This window comes from Nannobrachium achirus (assembly GCF_963921795.1).
Source record: "Nannobrachium achirus genome assembly, chromosome: 6".
Taxonomy (NCBI): domain Eukaryota; kingdom Metazoa; phylum Chordata; class Actinopteri; order Myctophiformes; family Myctophidae; genus Nannobrachium; species Nannobrachium achirus.
In genome coordinates this window covers 18,757,186-18,777,638 of record NC_137815.1, presented here as the reverse complement: position 1 = coordinate 18,777,638, position 20,453 = coordinate 18,757,186, and the positions used below count along the sequence as shown (strand labels likewise).

The following is a 20,453-nucleotide window of genomic DNA, read 5'->3' as shown; positions in this document are numbered from 1 at the left end:
TACGCTGTCTCTCTGCGTTCTATGATCCTATAGTTTACTGAGACGCTACGCTGTCTCTCTGCGTTCTATGATCCTATAGTTTACTGAGACGCTACGCTGTCTCTCTGCGTTCTATGATCCTATAGTTTACTGAGACGCTGCGCTGTCTATCTGCGTTCTATGATCCTATAGTGTACTGAGACGCTGCGCTGTCTCTCTGCATTCTATGATCTTATAGTTTACTGAGACGCTACGCTGTCTCTCTGCATTCTATGATCCTATAGTTTACTGAGACGCTACGCTGTCTCTCTGCATTCTATGATCCTATAGTTTACTGAGACGCTAAGGTGTCTCTCTGCATTCTATGATCCTATAGTTTACTGAGACGCTACGCTGTCTCTCTGCATTCTATGATCCTATAGTTTACTGAGACGCTAAGGTGTCTCTCTGCATTCTATGATCCTATAGTTTACTGAGACACATCATGACGTCATTTGGCTTGCAGGGACTGAGGCATTAGTAGAACTGGGGGCTTTATGCCTTTATTAATAGGACAGTGGATGGGTTTTGTTCACTCTCATAATGATGTACTTAGATGTCCACATGCGATGATGTATTTATTGAGATTGTCTACCCACCTCTGGGCTATTTCTATATGAAAATTAAATAAAAAAGATTTGAAAAGAAATAGGACAGTGAACTGACAGGAAATGGGGGGAGAGACACGCTGTACAGATAGGCTTTGAGCATCATGCAAATCCACCCGCAAAATTCATCAACCGCCCATTATCCAACCGCATCAATTATATCATCCAATTTACAGAACCAACCGCCAACGGCATCTTCCATAATGTCAAATTATTATTATTTTCTGGTATTCTCAGTTTTCTTAGATCACAGACATGGATCAAACCTACAGAATGTCCGTTTGTCTGTTTTCCTTTATTTTTATGAATCGGTGAACATACGGAGGTCGCTCTAATACCTACAAATGAGCCTAACCTATGCAATAGCATTCTATAAGCAGCAGTAGGCTAGGCTACTTGTACTGTCTGTAACCATTTGTATTATATGAATGAATGAGTTTAATTTCTCACACAACAGACAGACAGACAGACGGGAGGTGGAATGCCCACACACACACACACACACACACACATACACACACACACACACACAGATAGAGACAGCACCGCGGCAGAGAGAGCAAGAGAAAAAGAGAGAGAAATGAACACACAGCTTGCTAGTGAGAAGTTAACTCTTACGGACTGCAAATATGCGCAATGAAGCTACAGTATATGAGAGGTTTAACCTTTTAGCACGGCAACCAGTGCAAGGCATGCTGATGGTTATACGTGGACACAGCTGTAAGTTTAATCATGGACATTGCCTCGTGAAAAACCACGTTGTAATATTAATTAATAATTATATTTGATTGACCCACATGTTTTATATTATGATGTCATATGAAGCTGGACACCACCCTCTGATTGGCTACGGGCATAAAGACAGAGACACAGACATTTGGCTAATTCATAGATATAGATGTCATAGTACTGTAGATGACATCATAATATCATGACATCATAACATCCAGTATCCACACTCCTTTTATGGTCACACTGAAAACTTTGGAAAACTACAGCTGCGAACAAAATGTTTAATGTACGTTAATGTAAACCAATGGTGTCTCTCTCTCTCTCTCTCTCTCTCTTTCTCTCCAAATGCATTTTCTTTTTTACTATAAAAAGCCAGGAATAGCCAATCTACGTGAACACATAATGTGAACACATTTTACTATACTACACCAGTAAAGCAATACACACACACACACACACACACACACACACACACACACACACACACACACACACACACACACACACACACACACACACACACACACACACACACACACACACACACACACACACGCACACACACACACACACACACAAACAAACACACAGGGTTCTGCTTCATGTGTTCCAACACAGAACAGAACGATACGATGTCATCATCTGTAGAGGAGATGAACTCTATGACCTCACGGTGTACAGTATACAGTAGGATGATTACAGTATTATCCATAATATAAAGCCATTTAACACTTATTGTACACTAATGAATGAATTTTGTCACTTGTCATCTTCATAGATGGTGGTCAGCCACAAACTCACAGTCATAATAAACGATACCAGTTATATTCAGAATTTCCACAAAATATTAGAAAATGCTCAATAGTGGGCTGGATAAAAGCCCGGCTCATCAACACCGACCCACTCATTGGAGGCAATGTGGGGTTCAGAGTCTTGATCAATGTGGGGTTCAGTGTCTTGATCAATGTGGGGTTCAGTGTCTTGTCCAATGTGGGGTTCAGTGTCTTGATCAATGTGGGGTTCAGAGTCTTGATCAATGTGGGGTTCAGTGTCTTGATCAATGTGGGGTTCAGTGTCTTGTCCAATGTGGGGTTCAGTGTCTTGATCAATGTGGGGTTCAGAGTCTTGATCAATGTGGGGTTCAGTGTCTTGATCAATGTGGGGTTCAGTGTCTTGATCAATGTGGGGTTCAGTGTCTTGTCCAATGTGGGGTTCAGTGTCTTGTCCAATGTGGGGTTCAGTGTCTTGATCAATGTGGGGTTCAGTGTCTTGATCAATGTGGGTTTCAGTGTCTTGTCCAATGTGGGGTTCAGTGTCTTGATTAATGTGGGGTTCAGTGTCTTGTCCAATGTGGGGTTCAGTGTCTTGATCAATGTGGGGTTCAGTCTCTTGATCAATGTGGGGTTCAGTGTCTTGATCAATGTGGGGTTCAGTGTCTTGTCCAATGTGGGGTTCAGTGTCTTATCCAATGTGGGGTTCAGTGTCTTGTCCAGTGCAGGGGAGAAAATCTTTTAACTTGCGCTTTTAATATTGTATGAGGTTATGTTTTGGTGTTTTGTTGTCTTATTTTGTATTTGCTTTGTTTTTTTGTTTGTTACTATGTTATATGCCTATATCACTCCTATGTAAATAGACTATGGTCTATTTTTATTGTCTTTGGGAAGCACTTTGGGCCAACTGATGTTGTTTTTAAATGTGCTATATAAATAAAATTGACTTGACTTGACTTGTCCAATGTGGGGTTCAGTGTCTTGTCTAATGTGCCCTATAGTAATAATATTACTATAGGGCAGGATATTCATTACGCGGCGCACACACGCACGCACGCACACACACACACACACACACACACACACACACACACACACACACACACACACACACACACACACACACACACACACACACACACACACACACACACACACACACACACACACACACACACACAGATATAACTTCCTGTGTGCAGTTCTAATAATAGTCTCTCCACACTGATAAGCATCACAGGCAGCGTTGCCAGGTCTTGTGAGAGAAGCAAGCAACCGCCACAAGAAGCCACCTCGTGTGTTCTGTTGTAAATGTACATCTCTGCTCTATGAAAATAGCAGATCTACAAAGATCAAAACGTGCATTCTGCAAAAAAAACCTGCATCCTGCAAACCACCGATATTTACAAGCGGCTTTACAGAAAAACAAGCCCCAAGTGGCTCATAATAGGCTGACATGGCAACCCTGATCACAAGGCTTCCAGTAAATGAAGACTAACTATTGAAAAATAGCAGATCTACAAGATCGCAACCGAGTGCCGTGCTGCAAGCTTGTAGATAGGATAAAAAAAAAGAAAAAACATGATTCTTTTTTGCAAGTCTTTGAATATATTTTTTTAAAAGTGAACTTTTGTAACTCAAATATTTGCTTCTGGGTGGTCCCTGGAGCAACATGTTCTGAGATGGGGGTCGGTGGCCAAACACGTCATTTTTGGGGGTCCTGGACATGAAAAGGTTTGAGAACCACTGATTTAGAAGAAGGATTTAAAGACATTCATAGAATCGGGTCAAAACATATTCAAAGACTTGCTCAAATGTTCACAATAAAATATAAAATAAAAATTGCAGATCTACACGCGGCACCGATAGTTAAAGCGTAACATAATGGTTAAAGTGGTTCAAATCTAATAAAGTGACAGTGATTTGCGTTCAGAAGAAAAACGACAAGGAGATTCACTGATCCTCTGCTTCACCTTTTCATGTTTGATGTCTACTGAGGCTTTTGTGGAGAAAAAAACTGACGGTTTTGTAATTTCCTTCCTGTAGGTTTCTATCAGGGACGTGCAGAGAACGTTAGAGAGGCAGGGGCTGACATTCTAAAAGGGACTTTTGGTAGAAATATCGAAAATAGCAGACTGCGAGGCGTTGTGAGCTTGGAGGTCGGCTATTTTCGCTGTGTGATACCACACTTAAATAAGGATTATCAAGTGAATACTGGAGATGTGGCGTAACGGCATGGATTTCTACACAGAGAGGGCAATTCTTTCAACATAAGATGCTGCATTCAAGTTCAGGAGAGTTTGGACAAGGCAATTCTCTTGAATGCTGCCTTCAGGTATGGCATGGGAAGGGGGTATTTGCATTTCTTTCACCATAGTAAAAACTGCATTTATGGTCTGGAGAGGGCACTTTTTACAGACAGATGTCTATGTGTGCACGTGCCTGGTTACTATGACAGATCCATTGGTTCTGGTGGTGACTAGCCTCGGAAACCCAGGCTTTTATTTTGGCTATAGGAGGTGACAGATCTTGTCTTTTCATTGCGTTAGAATTAGAAGCCCATGCAACAAACAGCCTGAGTAGACGTTGAAATGACCCAAACATGTTGGGAAGTGAAATATCCCAGTGTGTGTGTGTGTGTGTGTGTGTGTGTGTGTGTGTGTGTGTGTGTGTGTGTGTGTGTGTGTGTGTGTGTGTGTGTGTGTGCGTGCGCGTGCTTGCGTGTGCGTGTCATGTACCTCTGAACTTCTTAGGAGGGTTGTTGAGGTCTCCGGCGTCAGGTTGGACCACACAGCGGTCATCTACCAGTCTGAGTGAGGACAGGAAGAGGAAACTAGGTTAATGACATGACCTGACCTTTACAACAATAGGTTACTGTATCACTGATTTGACCTCTGACACCCGGCCTAAAAGGAACACCCAAAAAAAGCCCTTGTGGTTTTTGGGTCGATACAGAGTGATAAATGGACCTTATATTAAAGCTCTGTAACTCTGAGAGGATTTGTATAAACACATATTATAATGAAAGCCAACATTTCAGCGGAAACTGAGTGGGGTAAACACAATGGTAAATTGTGGTGCATTTCTATAGCGCCTTTATCCAAAGAACTTTACAATGTGCACTGCATTCACCCATTCTCTCTCGCACACGCACACACCACACACACACACACACACACACACACACACACACACACACACCTACATTTTGGGACGGCGTTTGAATGAATCTAAAACGTTCGGACAATTTTGCCGTAAAATGAAAGCCTTAAAACAGCAGATCTACAAGCTCACAACGTGTCGCGCTGTGACACGTTGTGAGCTTGTAGATCAGCTATTTTCTGCCGTGTGACCCACCCCCCCTCCACACACACACACATATAAAATAAAGAAACTTCTAATTTCTCTTTTAGACTCTGACAGTGGTCTGAAACTAACCTCTAAATGTCTCACACACATCCATGAGGGAAGGTATGATAAGAATGTGTGTGTGTGTCTGGAAAGAGACAACCCAAGCAAAATGGAATGCTATCTGGCACTAAAAAGAGAATATACATTTGCAGAATATCCGAGCACAGTAAATGACCCAAAACTCAGGAAAACCTTGACTAGGTACAGACTCAGCGAACACAGCCTTGCAATAGAGAAAGACCTGCTTTTGTGCATGTGCTACGTGCAATCGTGCATGCATAGTGTGTGTCTGTTAATTAATTTGACACATACACCAATATCTCATTTAAAGCCATCTTCGTCGATATGTATACCTCACATGTTGATACCTTCAAATCAAATCAAATCAAATCAAATTTTATTTATAGAGCACATTTACAACAATAAAATTGCCCAAAGTGCTGAACAAGTATGCATCAATGCACAACAAAAGAAAAACAAACCTGTGTCACACTCACAGGGCAGAACATAGGAGCAGCAGATAAAAATTAAACAACATTAAAAGCAACAGAGAAAAGATGTGTCTTTAAAAGAGATTTAAAAACACCAATTGACTGGGCACATCGAATATTTAAAGGGAGGTTATTCCAAAGAGTAGGGGCAGCCGCAGCGAAAGCCCGGTCGCCCCTGGACCTAAGGTTTGTTGGGCGAACCTCCAGGAGCGATTGGTCTGCAGACCTCAGAGCCCTCGCTGGGGAGTAGCGACTAATCAATTCGGCTATGTAGGGAGGGGCCAATCCGTGTACAGATTTAAAAGCAAATAAAAGAATTTTAAAATGAATTCTGAACTGAACAGGGAGCCAGTGGAGAGCAGCCAGGACCGGCGTAATGTGCTCCCTCTTTTTTGTGCCTGTGAGGAGGCGGGCAGCCGCATTTTGCACTAACTGCAGGCGTCTGAGAGCTGATTGATCAATACCTATGTATAATGAATTGCAGTAATCGAGTCTTGATGATATGAATGCGTGAATGGCCATTTCCAGTTGTTTGGGGGGGAGGTATGGTTTAACTTTGGCTAGTAGTCTGAGCTGGAAAAAACTGGTTTTAACTAGAGCTGATTTGTTTATTAAGTGAAAAATTGCTATCCAGAAAAACACCTAGATTTTTGACTGACGGACAGATGTTGGCATTGAGGGAACCGAGGACGTTAGTGTTTGGGACTGCGTTTTGACCAAAGAATATTATTTCTGTTTTACTGTCATTGAGATTTAAGAAGTTGGTAGCCATCCAGGTTTTAACTTCACTAAGACAGTTGAGTAGTGGGAGAAGAGAGTCATTTGCGTTGGTTGTGAGGGGAAGGTAGATTTGGACATCATCTGCATAGCAATGGAATGAAATATTGTACTTGGCAAAAATGGCACCCAGGGGAAGCATATACAGCAGAAAGAGGATCGGACCCAAGATAGAACCTTGGGGAACTCCAGACGTGAGAGGGGCTGGGGCTGATGTGAAAACACCTAGCTGGACGGAAAAAGATCTATCAGCGAGGTAGGACTGGAGCCAGGCTAATGCGAGGCCTGTGATTCCTACATGATGTTCCAAACGGGACAGGAGAGTTTCATGGTGGACAGTATCAAAAGCGGCCGATAGGTCAAGAAGAACCAGTACGGAGGATTTGCCAATGTCAGCTGCTAAAAGTAAATCATTAAAAACACGCAGGAGGGCTGATTCTGTACTATGCCCTGGTTTAAATCCTGACTGAAACTTTTCATGAAGGTCGTATTTGACTAAAAATGATTGTAATTGTGTGTAGATAATTTTCTCCAGAATTTTGGACAGAAACGGAAGTAGTGATATGGGTCTGAAGTTAGATAGGGTGGCAGCATCTAGGTTTTTCTTTTTAAGGAGAGGATGAACAATGGCATGCTTGAGAGTGACTGGGACTGAGCCGGAGAGAAGGGATGAATTGATTATTTGGAGGACACTAGGGCCTATTATATCAAAAACGTCTTTAAAGAGCTGGGAGGGAATGGAATCTAACTGGCAATTTGTGGGCCGCAGGTGCATAGCCACTTCAGTAAGAGCGGGCAGAGTGACCGGTTTGAAGTGAGAGAAAGTGGTGGTGGGCAGGGGCAGAGGAGCGTCTGAGACTGGGGGGGTAGTTCTAATGGGGTGCCCTGTCCTGAGATCAGAGATTTTATTAATACAAAATGTTTGAAACTTAGTGCAGAGTGAGAGTGATGGGGTAACAGGGGGGGCTTCACGAGGATTAGTGAGTGAATAAAAAATGTTGAAAAGGACCTGGGGTTTATTACTATTTTGCGTGACCAGATTGGAGATGTATTCTGTTTTAGCGGCTTTTACTCCTCTGTGATATGCAGTAAGCGAGGAGCGTAGAATATCCAAAGAAACATGGAGTTTATCTTTGCGCCATCTTCTCTCTGCGCGTCTACACGTGCATCTTAGGGCCCGAGTCGCGTCATTCAGCCACGGCTCATAGAGTTTCTTTGTGCGTTTCAATCTAAGAGGGGCAACTAAGTCCAGAATATTAGTACATCTTGTATTAAATGTAGATAAAAGAGCCTCTGTACTGAGAGCACTAGGTGTGTCCAGGGCAGGAGGGGATTGAATAAATGACATGGAGAACTGAGAAGCAGTTAATGGGGTTATGGCACGTGAGAGACGAGTTGGGGGGGCGGCCTGTGACAAGGCACCGGGAGTTGTAGTATTAAAAACAATAGGGAAGTGGTCAGAGATATGGGGAATGGCAAAGACATCAAGAACGGATACTGTTGAAACCGAGGTCATAACAAGGTCAAGTATATGACCCTTGTTATGGGTTGGGCCGGTTGAGGACAGGGAAAGGTTAAAGGATTCCAAAAGGCTTAGGAAATCCTTAACCATGGGGCGTGTTTTACAGCAGATATGAATATTTAGATCGCCACAGAGCAATATGTTTTCGTATTTAATCATGATACTTGATAAAAAATCACCAAAATCAGAAATGAAGTTCTTGGTTTTGGGTGGCCGATAAATCAAAGCACAAAGTAAGGGAGTACTAGACAAATTAACTTCAAAAAGCTGCAATTCAAAGCTTAAGTAGTTAGCCTCAGGTGGGATCAGACGACATGAAATAGAAGATTTAAAAACAGTTGCTACACCGCCCCCCCCACTAATGGACCGGGGGGAGCTGAAAAAGTTATATTCAGGTGGGAGGAGTTCAGAAAAAATAACGCAGTCTCCAGGATGGGTCCAGGTTTCTGTGAGGAACAGAAAGTCCAAATCACGTTCAATTATGAAGTCTTTGAGCCAGGACGTTTTGTCAGTTAAGGAGCGTATGTTTAGCAGGGCCATCTGAAGCTTAGTGTCAGGGATAGATGAGGATGCGGCCCGCCTTAGCGAGCGTAGGTGGGCAGGCACACTGCCACGCCTGGAACACTGGCCAGACACTGACAGCAGCTTATAATTTAATTGTCTTGGTTTTATTAAAATTGGGATAGAGGAGGGAGGGGATAAGATAACAGGATTTAAAAAATTAGAGGTGGTTGTGTTCAATCTAATGGGGACTGGTCGGGGAGGGGTTAAAATAACATGATTTAAAATAACCATATCGGAGGGGGAGACGGCCACTGGGGGACTGGGGGGGTCACTAAAAGCATTAACAATAATAGTGGGGTCATTAGAAACATTAATAGCAGAAAGTGCATTTTTTGGTCCAAGCCCAATGGAAAAAGGACTAGGGTGCAGGGTGGAACTAATGGGGTGAGAACTAGGACCAGACGGACGTCATTTACCGACGGACGTGTGGACAGCGTGGAGTATATTATCTGCTAAAACTTGCGAGCCCGGAAGATTTGGGTGCAAACCGTCATTCTTAACTCATTAACTGCCAAAAACGTGAATCCCTTAAAAATCCCGTTGTACCACCCTGCCACGCCCGTGAATCCCGTGAATAAAAAAAAAAAAAAAAAAAAAAAAGATTTTTTTTTTTAATTTTTTTTTTCAAAAAAATTTTTTTGGACCCCAAAAACGTTAGTAGGCATGATAGCGATCGCGAAATTGCTTGTTTAACCCCCATACAACCCCCATACAACTCAGGTAGCAGACCTCCAAGCTCACAACAGTGTAAAACATAATGGCTGCTATCTCATGAATGCCTGAACGGATTTCCATTCGGATTTTTTTGTTTGAAAGCTGTGAGCAATGTGGACACACGTGGTGCATTATCTAGGCATGGGTGTGCATGATCCGTGCACTATGAATTACATGGAAGTCTATGGAGACGAATGGCAGTTAAAGAGTACGAAGGTATTGTTAAATGGCAGCATATGAGTTAAAAAGAGGGACGCGATTCCAAAATAGATTAAAATTATCGATGTAATCTAGTTTGTGTACTTTACAAGCCGAAAGCAGCCAGGTGTGGAGAGATAGAGTTCTACTGAAGCGGCCACCCGAACCGCGGGGCAGTGGGGGGATGGGACCAGAGATCAGGGCTGGCAACCCGGACTGCTTAATTACTTTGAAAAGAGCTTCAAAGTCTTGTTTCGTCAATTCTGATTCCTGCCGTGATGTATCATTACAACCAATGTGGATTATCATGCGTTTAATAGTGGATGGGAGAGATGGTAACAGGTTCTGGAGTGAGTTTGAGAGGATGTTTACCGTGGCACCGGGAATACAAACAGTGGTTGCATTGAAAAAACGCACATTCCTAATTATACTATCTCCTATGATAAGAGTTGAGGGAGTGAATAGTGGACCGGGGACAGAGGATGGCTGAGCAGAACCAGTGGACGTGGAGGGGGCAGGCGGTGGCTGAGCGGAGCCCGTGGACTTGGACGGGACACTGAGAGGCTGAGTGGATCCAACGGACGGAACGGGGACTGTTTTTTTGGGCCCGGTAGACTTGGATGGAGCCGCGGGACCTGCCGCCTTATTTTTTACAGCTGATAATATCATCCTACGTCGAGCCTTTGCCTGTGCATCAGCTGAGGCCGGCACGGAACCAGGCTGGGGAGACGGAATATGCTCCTGAGAGCAGTGGACAGCAACCGTGGCAAGCGGCATAGCCATTTCAGCGGGTTCAGAGGGTTTATGGGGAGACTCTGGCACCGCTGAGAGACCATTTCTCCCCTGGAGTGTGGGGAAATTGTCTTCAATCAACAGGGAGTACCTATTACTGGTAGGAATCAGTGGGGCCTGATTGGAGGTATTATGACATGAATGCAATGATTTTTTCTTTTCATTGCGCCCGGCTGTTAACCCGGGGAGTAAAGGGGCAGGAGTGGAGCACGACTGTGGTTGTATCCGGACTTTGGGCTTAGCCCCGACACGGACCCAGCAGTCGGACTCGGACAGAGTCATTGGGACAGTGAGGTCCAGGTCGCGGGTCGTCTTGGCCGAGACGAGAGCGGGACCTGTGCAGAGTACCATCGGGACCGTGTCGTCCAGATCAGCCGCTGCTTGGGATGATGCGACGGGGCTTGTGGATATTTCAGAGTCGGATGACGAGACTATTGCCGGGGCTGAGGTGACGATATCAGGACAGAGGAAATCAAGCAGCGTCTCATCCTCTTTGATTTGGTGCAATATGGAGATCCTTTCTTGAAGTTCGTTCACTATGTGAGACAGACGGAGGCAGCTGTTGCAGTCCGGAGGCAGGGTAAGTGAAGTCATCGTGGTGCTGGGGAGAGAAAAATATCTAAGGCCAGTAAAAGTGTAACACTGATGTATTGGATGCAGTAGCAGGCTAGGTGAAAATTCGGCAGACAGGCAGCTCAGGACACATACCCGCACGGGCTACACAAGTAGCCCACAGCGAGAAGTAGACACAAACACACAGCACTGGACAGCACACAGCATTGGAGGTCCAATTGGAACGAGACTCACCGGCAAAGGCCCAGAGACTGGGCCTATTGCGTTGAATCCGCTTGTTGTATGGTTTGGTGGTTTCCTCTCGGTGGTTGAAGGTTGATGTACTCCGAGCTGTTGAATAGCTGTCAGCCTAGCAGCCGGCACCGTGCCCGGGTAGGCTAGATGTCAAACTAGCCCCAGAGCTAACGCCGGTATCAGACGGCATAAAAGTATAGAGAGCACAAGCGCTGTGGATCCAGTCACTTAGCTCTTACTCGGATATTAATATATACAGATAAAAACAACTTGTAACTGGCATGATTGATATAAAAAGTAACTAAAAGTTGTTTTAAAAAGCCAAGTGCTAAAATAGTTGCCGACAGAGCTGCTGAGCAACGTGCGCCACCATACATGGTTTCCACCTGACAGGGTGATATAGGTAGGTCTACATGTTCCATATATATGTATACCTCACATGTTGATACCTTGATATAGGTAGGTCTACATGTTCCATATGTATACCTCACATGTTGATACCTTGATATAGGTAGGTCTACATGTTCCATATGTATACCTCACATGTTGATACCTTGATATAGGTAGGTCTACATGTTCCATATGTATACCTCACATGTTGATACCTTGATATAGGTAGGTCTACATGTTCCATATATATGTATACCTCACATGTTGATACCTTGATATAGGTAGGTCTACATGTTCCATATATTGCCCAGCCTTACTAGCAAATAGCAACCACCATAATAGCAACCACCATGTAGCATTGTGCATATAGATACAAAACGTGGTAGAAACAGAGCTACACTTTCTAACCACCTGCCCACTATACAAAGACATCAGAGACACATACTTCCCACAGATTACACACACCCGAAGTGAGTTTGAAAACATGACCAATGATGAAAAACTCCCATACCTACTGGGAGAAATACAACAATGTTCGAACACAGCAGCAAGATTTGTGAACCGTTGCGACAAAAGAAGGCTAGAAACACAACCACCCTAAGGACTATAAACCATGGATTGACATCTAGACCTACTGCACATACAGTATGAAACAGCGCTGCTACCTTAAAATGCATTTTGAGAAAAAATAATGCTGTTATTTGTTCCAAAAGCTTTATACCCTGTATATACATATATATATATATATATATATATATATATATAAAATGTCACAATGCGACATAGCTCTGTTTACACAATGCTGTACCCCCTCCCAATGTATATATGTTCCCCATTTTCAACTGTTTTTATTTTATTTGTGACACTTGCTTTGGCAATGTAAACGTATGTTTTCTCATGCCAATAAAGCTCCTTTGAATTGAATTGTGTGTGAGTGTGTGTGTGCGTGCGTGCGTGCGTGCGTGCGTGTGTGGATTAGTCTTTGATCTTTCTCACTGGTCACTGTGTAACCACTTTCAAGTTCAACCTGATCTGGACATGAGCTCATGAACAGCAAACACTGTAAAAAGAAAAAAAATAGTAAAATAAAGAGTAAATGCTGAAAGAGCAGATCTACAAGTTCACAACCCTGCTGAGCCATAGTTTCTATACCTAGCAACCATCTGAAGTAAAGAAGAACCCATATGTCTACCTAGCAACTAAGGCTGGGCGATATTAGGAAAACCTTTGATACGTTGTTGAATACCTCGATATCGATATTGCTCACGAAATTAGTAAAAATAATTGCATTATATCGTTTTTAATGTTTTTCTGCTTTAGGTCCAGTGCCTGCCTAACCCAGATAATGAATAGCAAATTGCACAGTACACATAGAATAAAGAAATTAAATGCCTTATTTCCATTTTCCAACAATGGTTTTATTGAAATAACCACACCTGGTTACAGATGGACTGCTTTTGTGCATGTGCTACGTGCATGCATAGTGTGTCTGTTAATTAATTTGACACATACACCAACATCTCATTTCAAGCCGTCTTCGTCGATATGTATACCTCACATGTTGATACCTTGATATAGGTAGGTAGGTCTACATGTTCCATACATTGCCCAGCCTTACTAGCAAATAGCAACCACCATAATGGCAACCACCATGTAGCATTGCTTCAACCACCATGCATATATATACTGTGTTTTAAGTCATTGCCTTCAACCATGCATAGATACTGTGTTTTGTAACCTGAAAAGGTTGTAGAACATACCCCAGGGTGCTGATGAAACCGTTGGTAGAGCCCTCTGCATACAGAGAGCAGATGTCTCCGATGTGGAGGAAACTGGACATCTTGTCAGACATGACGGACACCTGGGGGACAGGAAATTACATCATTATGATGGAGACAAAGGAGGACGCCTGGGGGGTCAGGATATGACATCATTACGATGTGTCAACTAGAAAGGTGCACTACTGGGATATTGCTAGTGTAGTTGCAGTGATGCGAGTCACAAGGAATCCACTGGGAAGCGATCATTTATATTCATAGACTGTAAAGAAATATGGATATATTGGCTGCCAATGGTCACGTGCCACCGCAGGGATACAGGGGACATTGTCTTGAGCATGCCGAAAATAAAGTACGCGAAGAAGAATCATCACAAGCCTATGATCACAAGCCCCTCCTACAGCATACCCTGCTTTAACATCAATTATAACATAAATTGGACCATATTTTCACAAAACGCATATCATGGTGATTGAAACGAGGCTTTAAACTAGCAACAGGAACCATAACATATTCATGACAATGTTTATTAAGGTAAGAAAATCTAATGTAAAAGTTCGGGGGAATAGTGGAATGGAATGGAGAACATGTTGCTTCTGGTGCCAGAACAGCGCAAATAGCGGCCAATCATAGGAACGTTCACTTCCATGTTTGATTCATTTTAAATCGGGACAACTACACCCCTGCTATCCATACTGTATATGGCCAAGACAGCCCATATCTGTATGGCTGGTTCTACGGACAGGGATCTCCATGTATGGGCATAAAAAAGTATGACGTCAGATGTCATAGACATCATAGGACTTTCACATAACGAATAACTGAGTAAGCATGTTTGGGCTCTCACAGCATATCTCCATATACAGTACATGGATCTCCATATATGGGCACCAAGGGTCTCCATGGGTAACTGGTCCGTAAACATCACTGGCCAGATGGCCAAGAATTGGCGTGACCTCGCCCTTTAGGGCCCTGAGGCTAGGGGTGGGCGATATGGCGATAATTATCGTCTCGGCGATACAGCTTTGCCACGATAGGCCATTTCAGAATATCGTTTCTCTCGTGATACAAACAGTCATTTAGAAAAGGCTCTGGATACAGCGAGTGCACGTTCCATGAGTCGCAGCTCTATTGCTTAATTTATACTTCTATAGTACTGTGGTGTAATTCGCCAAAAAGAACAGATCTACAAGCTATAACGTGTCGCGGCTCAACGTGTCATATAGTTTGAGGATCTGTCCCCTGCTTTCACGGCCCCTCCCCCGTGCAGCACGCAGACAGGCTACAGAGTGTGTCTACAGCACTGACTGAGTTGTGATTGTGTGCAGGAGCACGGCACAGTGGTCCACGATTTAGTTTCACTTTCACGGGACTTTAGTAAAGCAGTGATGCAGCTTGGCCTGCATTCTTTGAAGCATATTTTTTATAATGGATGCATTAAACTAACAGGACGCAAACTACTTATCCGTCCTGCTATCGCTATCAGCCATCTCACTGCTTGCAAAGCTGAACTGTGCTGGAGTCTCATCCATAGCTGTGTGTTCTGGCAGTATTGATGAGATGATTTAGATCACCTTGTAAATCCATGCATCTGTTTTTATTAACTATAAACAAGTAGCTATTTGCTGCTATTTGTAAAGTGCTTATGTTTTCACCATTGATGCATGCGTGTGTCGTCGCGAATCGCGGTGAAATCGTCGCGTCTATTTTGCGTCTATTTTATCTATTACATAATTGGCTTAGTCATAAAAACCATGCCATTATTGTTAGTAGAAAAGCGAAAAGCTAGGATGATAATGAGTGAGTAATTCTCTAAAAATAAAGCTTGTATCATAACAAACCTCCTGACTTTGGTTGGTCATAAGGTAATTTGTTTTCCCTCAAGTTTCAATGGTAAGGCATGGGTTGTTGTCAACCTGTGGGTCGAGACCCCCAGAGAGGTCCCGCCAAATTGTTTTGAATATAGCCTATCTACAAGCTCACAACACTCAAAAAACATTTCAAAGGAACCCATAAAACATTTCTGGGACCCATTTGAATGACCTGAACCATCATCACACCAACTAGTAAATATTTTGAGGTAAAAGATGATAATTGTTTAATCAAACATCTGAATGTTATCATTAAAAAAAAACTATCTTTCTATCTGCAGCATAAAAATGAATAGATTATCTATAGAATATCTGTGTGGGTCTAATAAACCAACCATAAGGTAATTTGTTTTCCCTCAAGTTTCAATGGTAAGGCATGGGTTGTTGTCAACCTGTGGGTCGAGACCCCCAGAGAGGTCCCGCCAAATTGTTTTGAATATAGCCGATCTACAAGCTCACAACACTCTGATAACATTTTAAGGGAACCCATAAAACATTTCTGGGACCCATTTGAATGACCTGAACCATCATCACACCAACTAGTAAATATTTTGAGGTAAAAAATGATAATTGTTTAATCAAAAATCTGAATGTTATCATTAAAAAAATCATAGATTAGTCTATCTATCTTTCTATCTGCAGCATACAAATTAATAGATTATCTATAGAATATATGTGAGGGTCTAATAATCATAATAAACCTAAAAACCCTAATAAAACAGTATCGTGATAATATCGTGTATTGTGATACTGCATGAAGCATATCGTGATAATGCTTTTATCCAGTATCGCCCACCCCTACCTGAGGCGTCTTACTAGTCTAGCTATTAATATTATATTGGGTGTTTTTAATTTATTAGTGTCTTCTCTGCAACTGTTGAGCTTACTTTTTTATTGTGTATCTGTAAAGCACTCTGTGCATTCGTGCTGTGAAGAGGAGCTATATAAATAAAGTTCATTCATTCATTCATTCATTCATTCATTCATTCATATTAATTTAGCGAATGTCTGTCCGTCCGTCTGACCATCTATCTGCATGATGACATCACTGATACTACACAGTTTCGCCCCCATGGTAACCGTCTGTCTGCATGATACTCTGAAGTCATACTCTGATGTCATTGCGATCATCAGGTCACAAATTACTATGAAAAGCTCCACCTGCTGTCTGTCTGTCTGTCTGTCTGTCTGTCTGTCTGTCTGTCTGTCTGTCACGTCACGTCACGTCACACTTTTGGCCCTACTCTTATCTCCGCCACCGTTGCCCCTATCCATGCCAAACTTTGCACACACACACTCATTGGCTGCCAAACCACAACCTCCAGCCCTGATTTTTCACATGCCCCTCTTCCAGCACCACCATCAGGCTGATTCTTGCAAAAAAAAATATATATACAGATTTTGCCCTAAAATCACGCAAAGCGGTACACAGAATGTCTAAAGTCATGTCATCAACATGGACAGCGCCGGCGGGTCCTATAGGCAGACTACGCCGTCTGCGTGAGGCCCCGCCGACCAAAAAGGCCCCCACCGCCCCCTCCTCTGCAGAAAAGAACTAGTGCTACAAGGTTAATCGTTTTCAAACAGAAATCGCGATGTGAAGTCTCGCGATTAGCGAATCGCAAAGGCAGCGTTTTTTTATTTTAGAAATCCCTTCATAATTGACTAACGGTGGGACTACACCAAGCCGTTTCGCGCGCGTCAGTGCGTATGCGTGCGTATGCGGGGCGCGCGCGCGTATGCGCGTTTTGGATAGATCCAATGTATATCAATTCAGCCGGCTACACCAGGCGTACGGATAGCGCGAACCACGGATACGCATGCTGTAAAAATAGGATCGGTTCTATTTTTTATACATGCGTATGCGTTTTGTACACAGACTATCTGGTCTCCCGCACATATACCCCCTCCTTGGTGTAGCCAGGGGCTTTTCGCACACGCACAGCGCACGCACAGACAGCGCACGCATACGCGCGCGTTTTCTGGTGTAGTCCCACCGTAAGCAATGATCAAATCAAACTGTGGTGACTTTCTTTGCTTCCTAAATGCACATCACCCCACAGCTGAAAGTGAAAGTGAATGTGATGTTTTGGCACAGACCCAACCATAGCCGTGGGAACTAGGGGTGCTGCAGGTGTTCCAGCACCCCTATGGGGAAGTTTTCGTTTTTTATTTAAATAAGAAAAGAACAAATCAAACATAGCAAAAATAAGTTGCCTGTTGTTGTCGTTTTTATTTATTAATTTATATATATTTTTTGGGGGGGGAGGCGGAGGATTTAGTGCTATATGTATATTTACAAATTATATAGCCTAGTAGCCTACTATAATATGTTTCAGATCATCGCCTTGGCATAGCCTACATCAGCCAAAGGTATGGCTCCTCCATACCTCCAAAAGCTGATCAACCCCTACACCCCCACTCGTTCACTTAGATCAGCCAACACAGGGATGCTGACCGAACCCTCGCTAAAAACTCCAGGGCAAAAATCCACTCGTCCGAGACAGTTTGCCCTCTTGGCTCCCAAGTTGTGGAATAAACTCCCTGTCGCACTTAGAACAACGGACTCACTCGCTACCTTTCGCCGTGGACTGAAAACTCACCTTTTCAGACTCCACCTAAACCCTTAGCACTACAGTAAAATCAATGACCATACATGAAGCTAGTTAACATTTGTTTGTTAGGTTTCTTTAGAACTTGATTATATTGTGTTTTTCTCTAGATAGATATCCATTTACATTGTTATATTGCTGTTAATGTACTGACCTATTATCTTGTTTATTATTGCGATGTTGTATCTGCTTATTGTAAGTCGCTTTGGATTAAAAGCGTCTGCTAAATGCCTAAACTGTAAACTGTAAACTGTACATCTATGCTTATTTGAGGGTATTTGTCCAGTCCTTAGTTATGTTAGGCTATTTGATGCTACATTGCATGACGATTCGGCAATTTGGCCTATTTATATTTAAAAAAAACAGAATTAAACCCATTATAAAATGGATTAAAAAACGATAAAAAATATTATTATTTTTTCAAGGGCACTCGCTACGCTCGCGCACACAGTAAGGCCCCATAGCAGAATCATGCATAGGGCCCCCATGGGGCCAAAACCGGCTCTGAACATGGATCTGTCCCATTTCCCATATCCCCTCCTGATTGGCTACCATTGCCTTCTAAAGTTTGTGTCGCTTACAGTATCTCTTAGGGAGTCTTACTGGTAGTACTGACATCACAGACTGGCCTGGACACGGAACACCATGTATGGGCATAAAGATCTCCAACATTACTTCTGAGACTCCTACATTCAATCCCTTAGATACAATGTCCATGATATGCAGTCTTATAACCTGATAACATCTTACTAAACACATTACAATGTCCATGATTAGCCTTACAACTCACACGGTGGTCTTAATTTGTGTTCTGTACACGGTTAGCTGGGCGATTCAGTGGTTAATTAGCATTAATTAGCATTAATCTTCAGATACTGTACACAGGTAGCTGGGCGGTACAGTAGTTAATTATCATTAATTATCATTAATCTTCAGATACTGTACACAGTTAGCAGGGTGGTACAATAGTTCCTCTAGCTCTGAAACATAACTGTCACATGATGACAGTTATGAGTCTCCCTCCTCCTGGTTTATGGCTCTTCCTCCCCATCTGCCCGTTGCATTAAGGCTACATAAACGTTCATATTTCAAATAAAAAGGCTAAGCCCAGGGCCACCAATGTTACAATACTGTACGGCCCTCAGAAGTACCTGTATCTTCCATATTGCTTAATAAAAAGCATTTCAATCCGTTCAATCCGGTCGTTGGCCATTTCCTAAATGTATTTTCAATATGCTTTCAACTATGCAAGTGCAACCCCGTCGGTTGGGAGATTTACTGCACTCCACGCTGACACATTCTTTTTTGTTTGTTTTAATTGGCCCCCGATCGGATTAAAGCGCTTTTTATTAAAGGATACGGAAGATACAGGTACTTCTGCTTGCCCGGACAGAATTGAATTGTAACATCGGTGGCCCTGGAGTTAAGCTGGTTTCACACTGCTGCGTTTTTTTGTCCGAATATAGGAGCGAATTTCGGAGCATGTGAATAAAGAAATCAACCTCACCTTATATCAATCACGTTTGCACACTGCCGCCCGTTTTGCATTTATTTTCGGACCACTGGGTCCCTTGCTCTCTCTATCTCTCTCTCTAGCGCTGGACAACAAACAAAAAACGGAGCAGTGTGCAACCAGCTTAAGCCCTTTATAAATTATATTTGTCGATCTACAAGGCATCGCAAAGACGTAAGGGGCAGAACCCATGACGATGGTGAGAGACGACCGTCATGTTAAAGCATGGCTATTGGCTAGCCTATACAGTAGTTCCCCAGGAGGTCACCAGACTCTCTACTACTGCTGTCACAACGCTACGATTTGCATAATCTGGGGCTGCAGGAAAATTCTCCTTATCTGTGTGTGTGTGTGTGTGTGTGTGTGTGTGTGTGTGTGTGTGTGTGTGTGTGTGTGTGTGTGTGTGTGTGTGTGTGTGTGTGTGACTAGACAGTTAATGATTAGGGAAGTGAGCGGTGCAGACAGCTAGAGAACCATGAGGCCTACGGTAGGTTGATGATGTCAGCCTTTTGGTTGAACACAGAGCTTCTTCCACAGCGCTGCCGCTTGACGACAATTTACAACAGCGTTGTGAGCTTGTAGATCTGCTGTTTTTTTGGTGAAGAGAATTCGGGTAGATGGAAAAATAACTCAAGTACAGTGCAAATCAGGTCACCCCTGGACTGACATCACGGCACCCTAGTTTCACTTTGGGGAAACCCTTCTATCGACCAATCCACAGAACTCTGTCCTGTAGTTATAGCTTTAATGTTCAATATAGTTCAATTCAACTATAATCCGTCCTGTACTTGACCAATCATTATCATGGTGTCTGACCCCTGTTGCAGTGTGCATTCTGCTGTGTGTGTGACGTGTCACTTATGAGCGTTGAATGTTTCGTGGTCA

General features: G+C 43.0%; 1 protein-coding gene across 2 annotated transcripts in view; it reads right to left on the bottom strand.

Moving 5' to 3' along the window:
• Positions 1-20,453, bottom strand: part of LOC308287451 (inositol 1,4,5-trisphosphate-gated calcium channel ITPR1-like) — a 190,134-nt gene that overhangs the window by 165,307 nt on the left and 4,374 nt on the right. For both annotated transcript variants that reach the window (XM_080728624.1, XM_080728623.1), the window contains exons 2-3: positions 13,555-13,655; positions 4,867-4,937 (exon numbers count right to left, since the gene is read on the bottom strand). In XM_080728624.1, coding sequence (XP_080584750.1) covers positions 4,867-4,937; positions 13,555-13,646 — 163 coding nt within the window. In that variant the 5' untranslated portion in view covers positions 13,647-13,655. The remainder of the gene's footprint in view (positions 1-4,866; positions 4,938-13,554; positions 13,656-20,453) is intronic.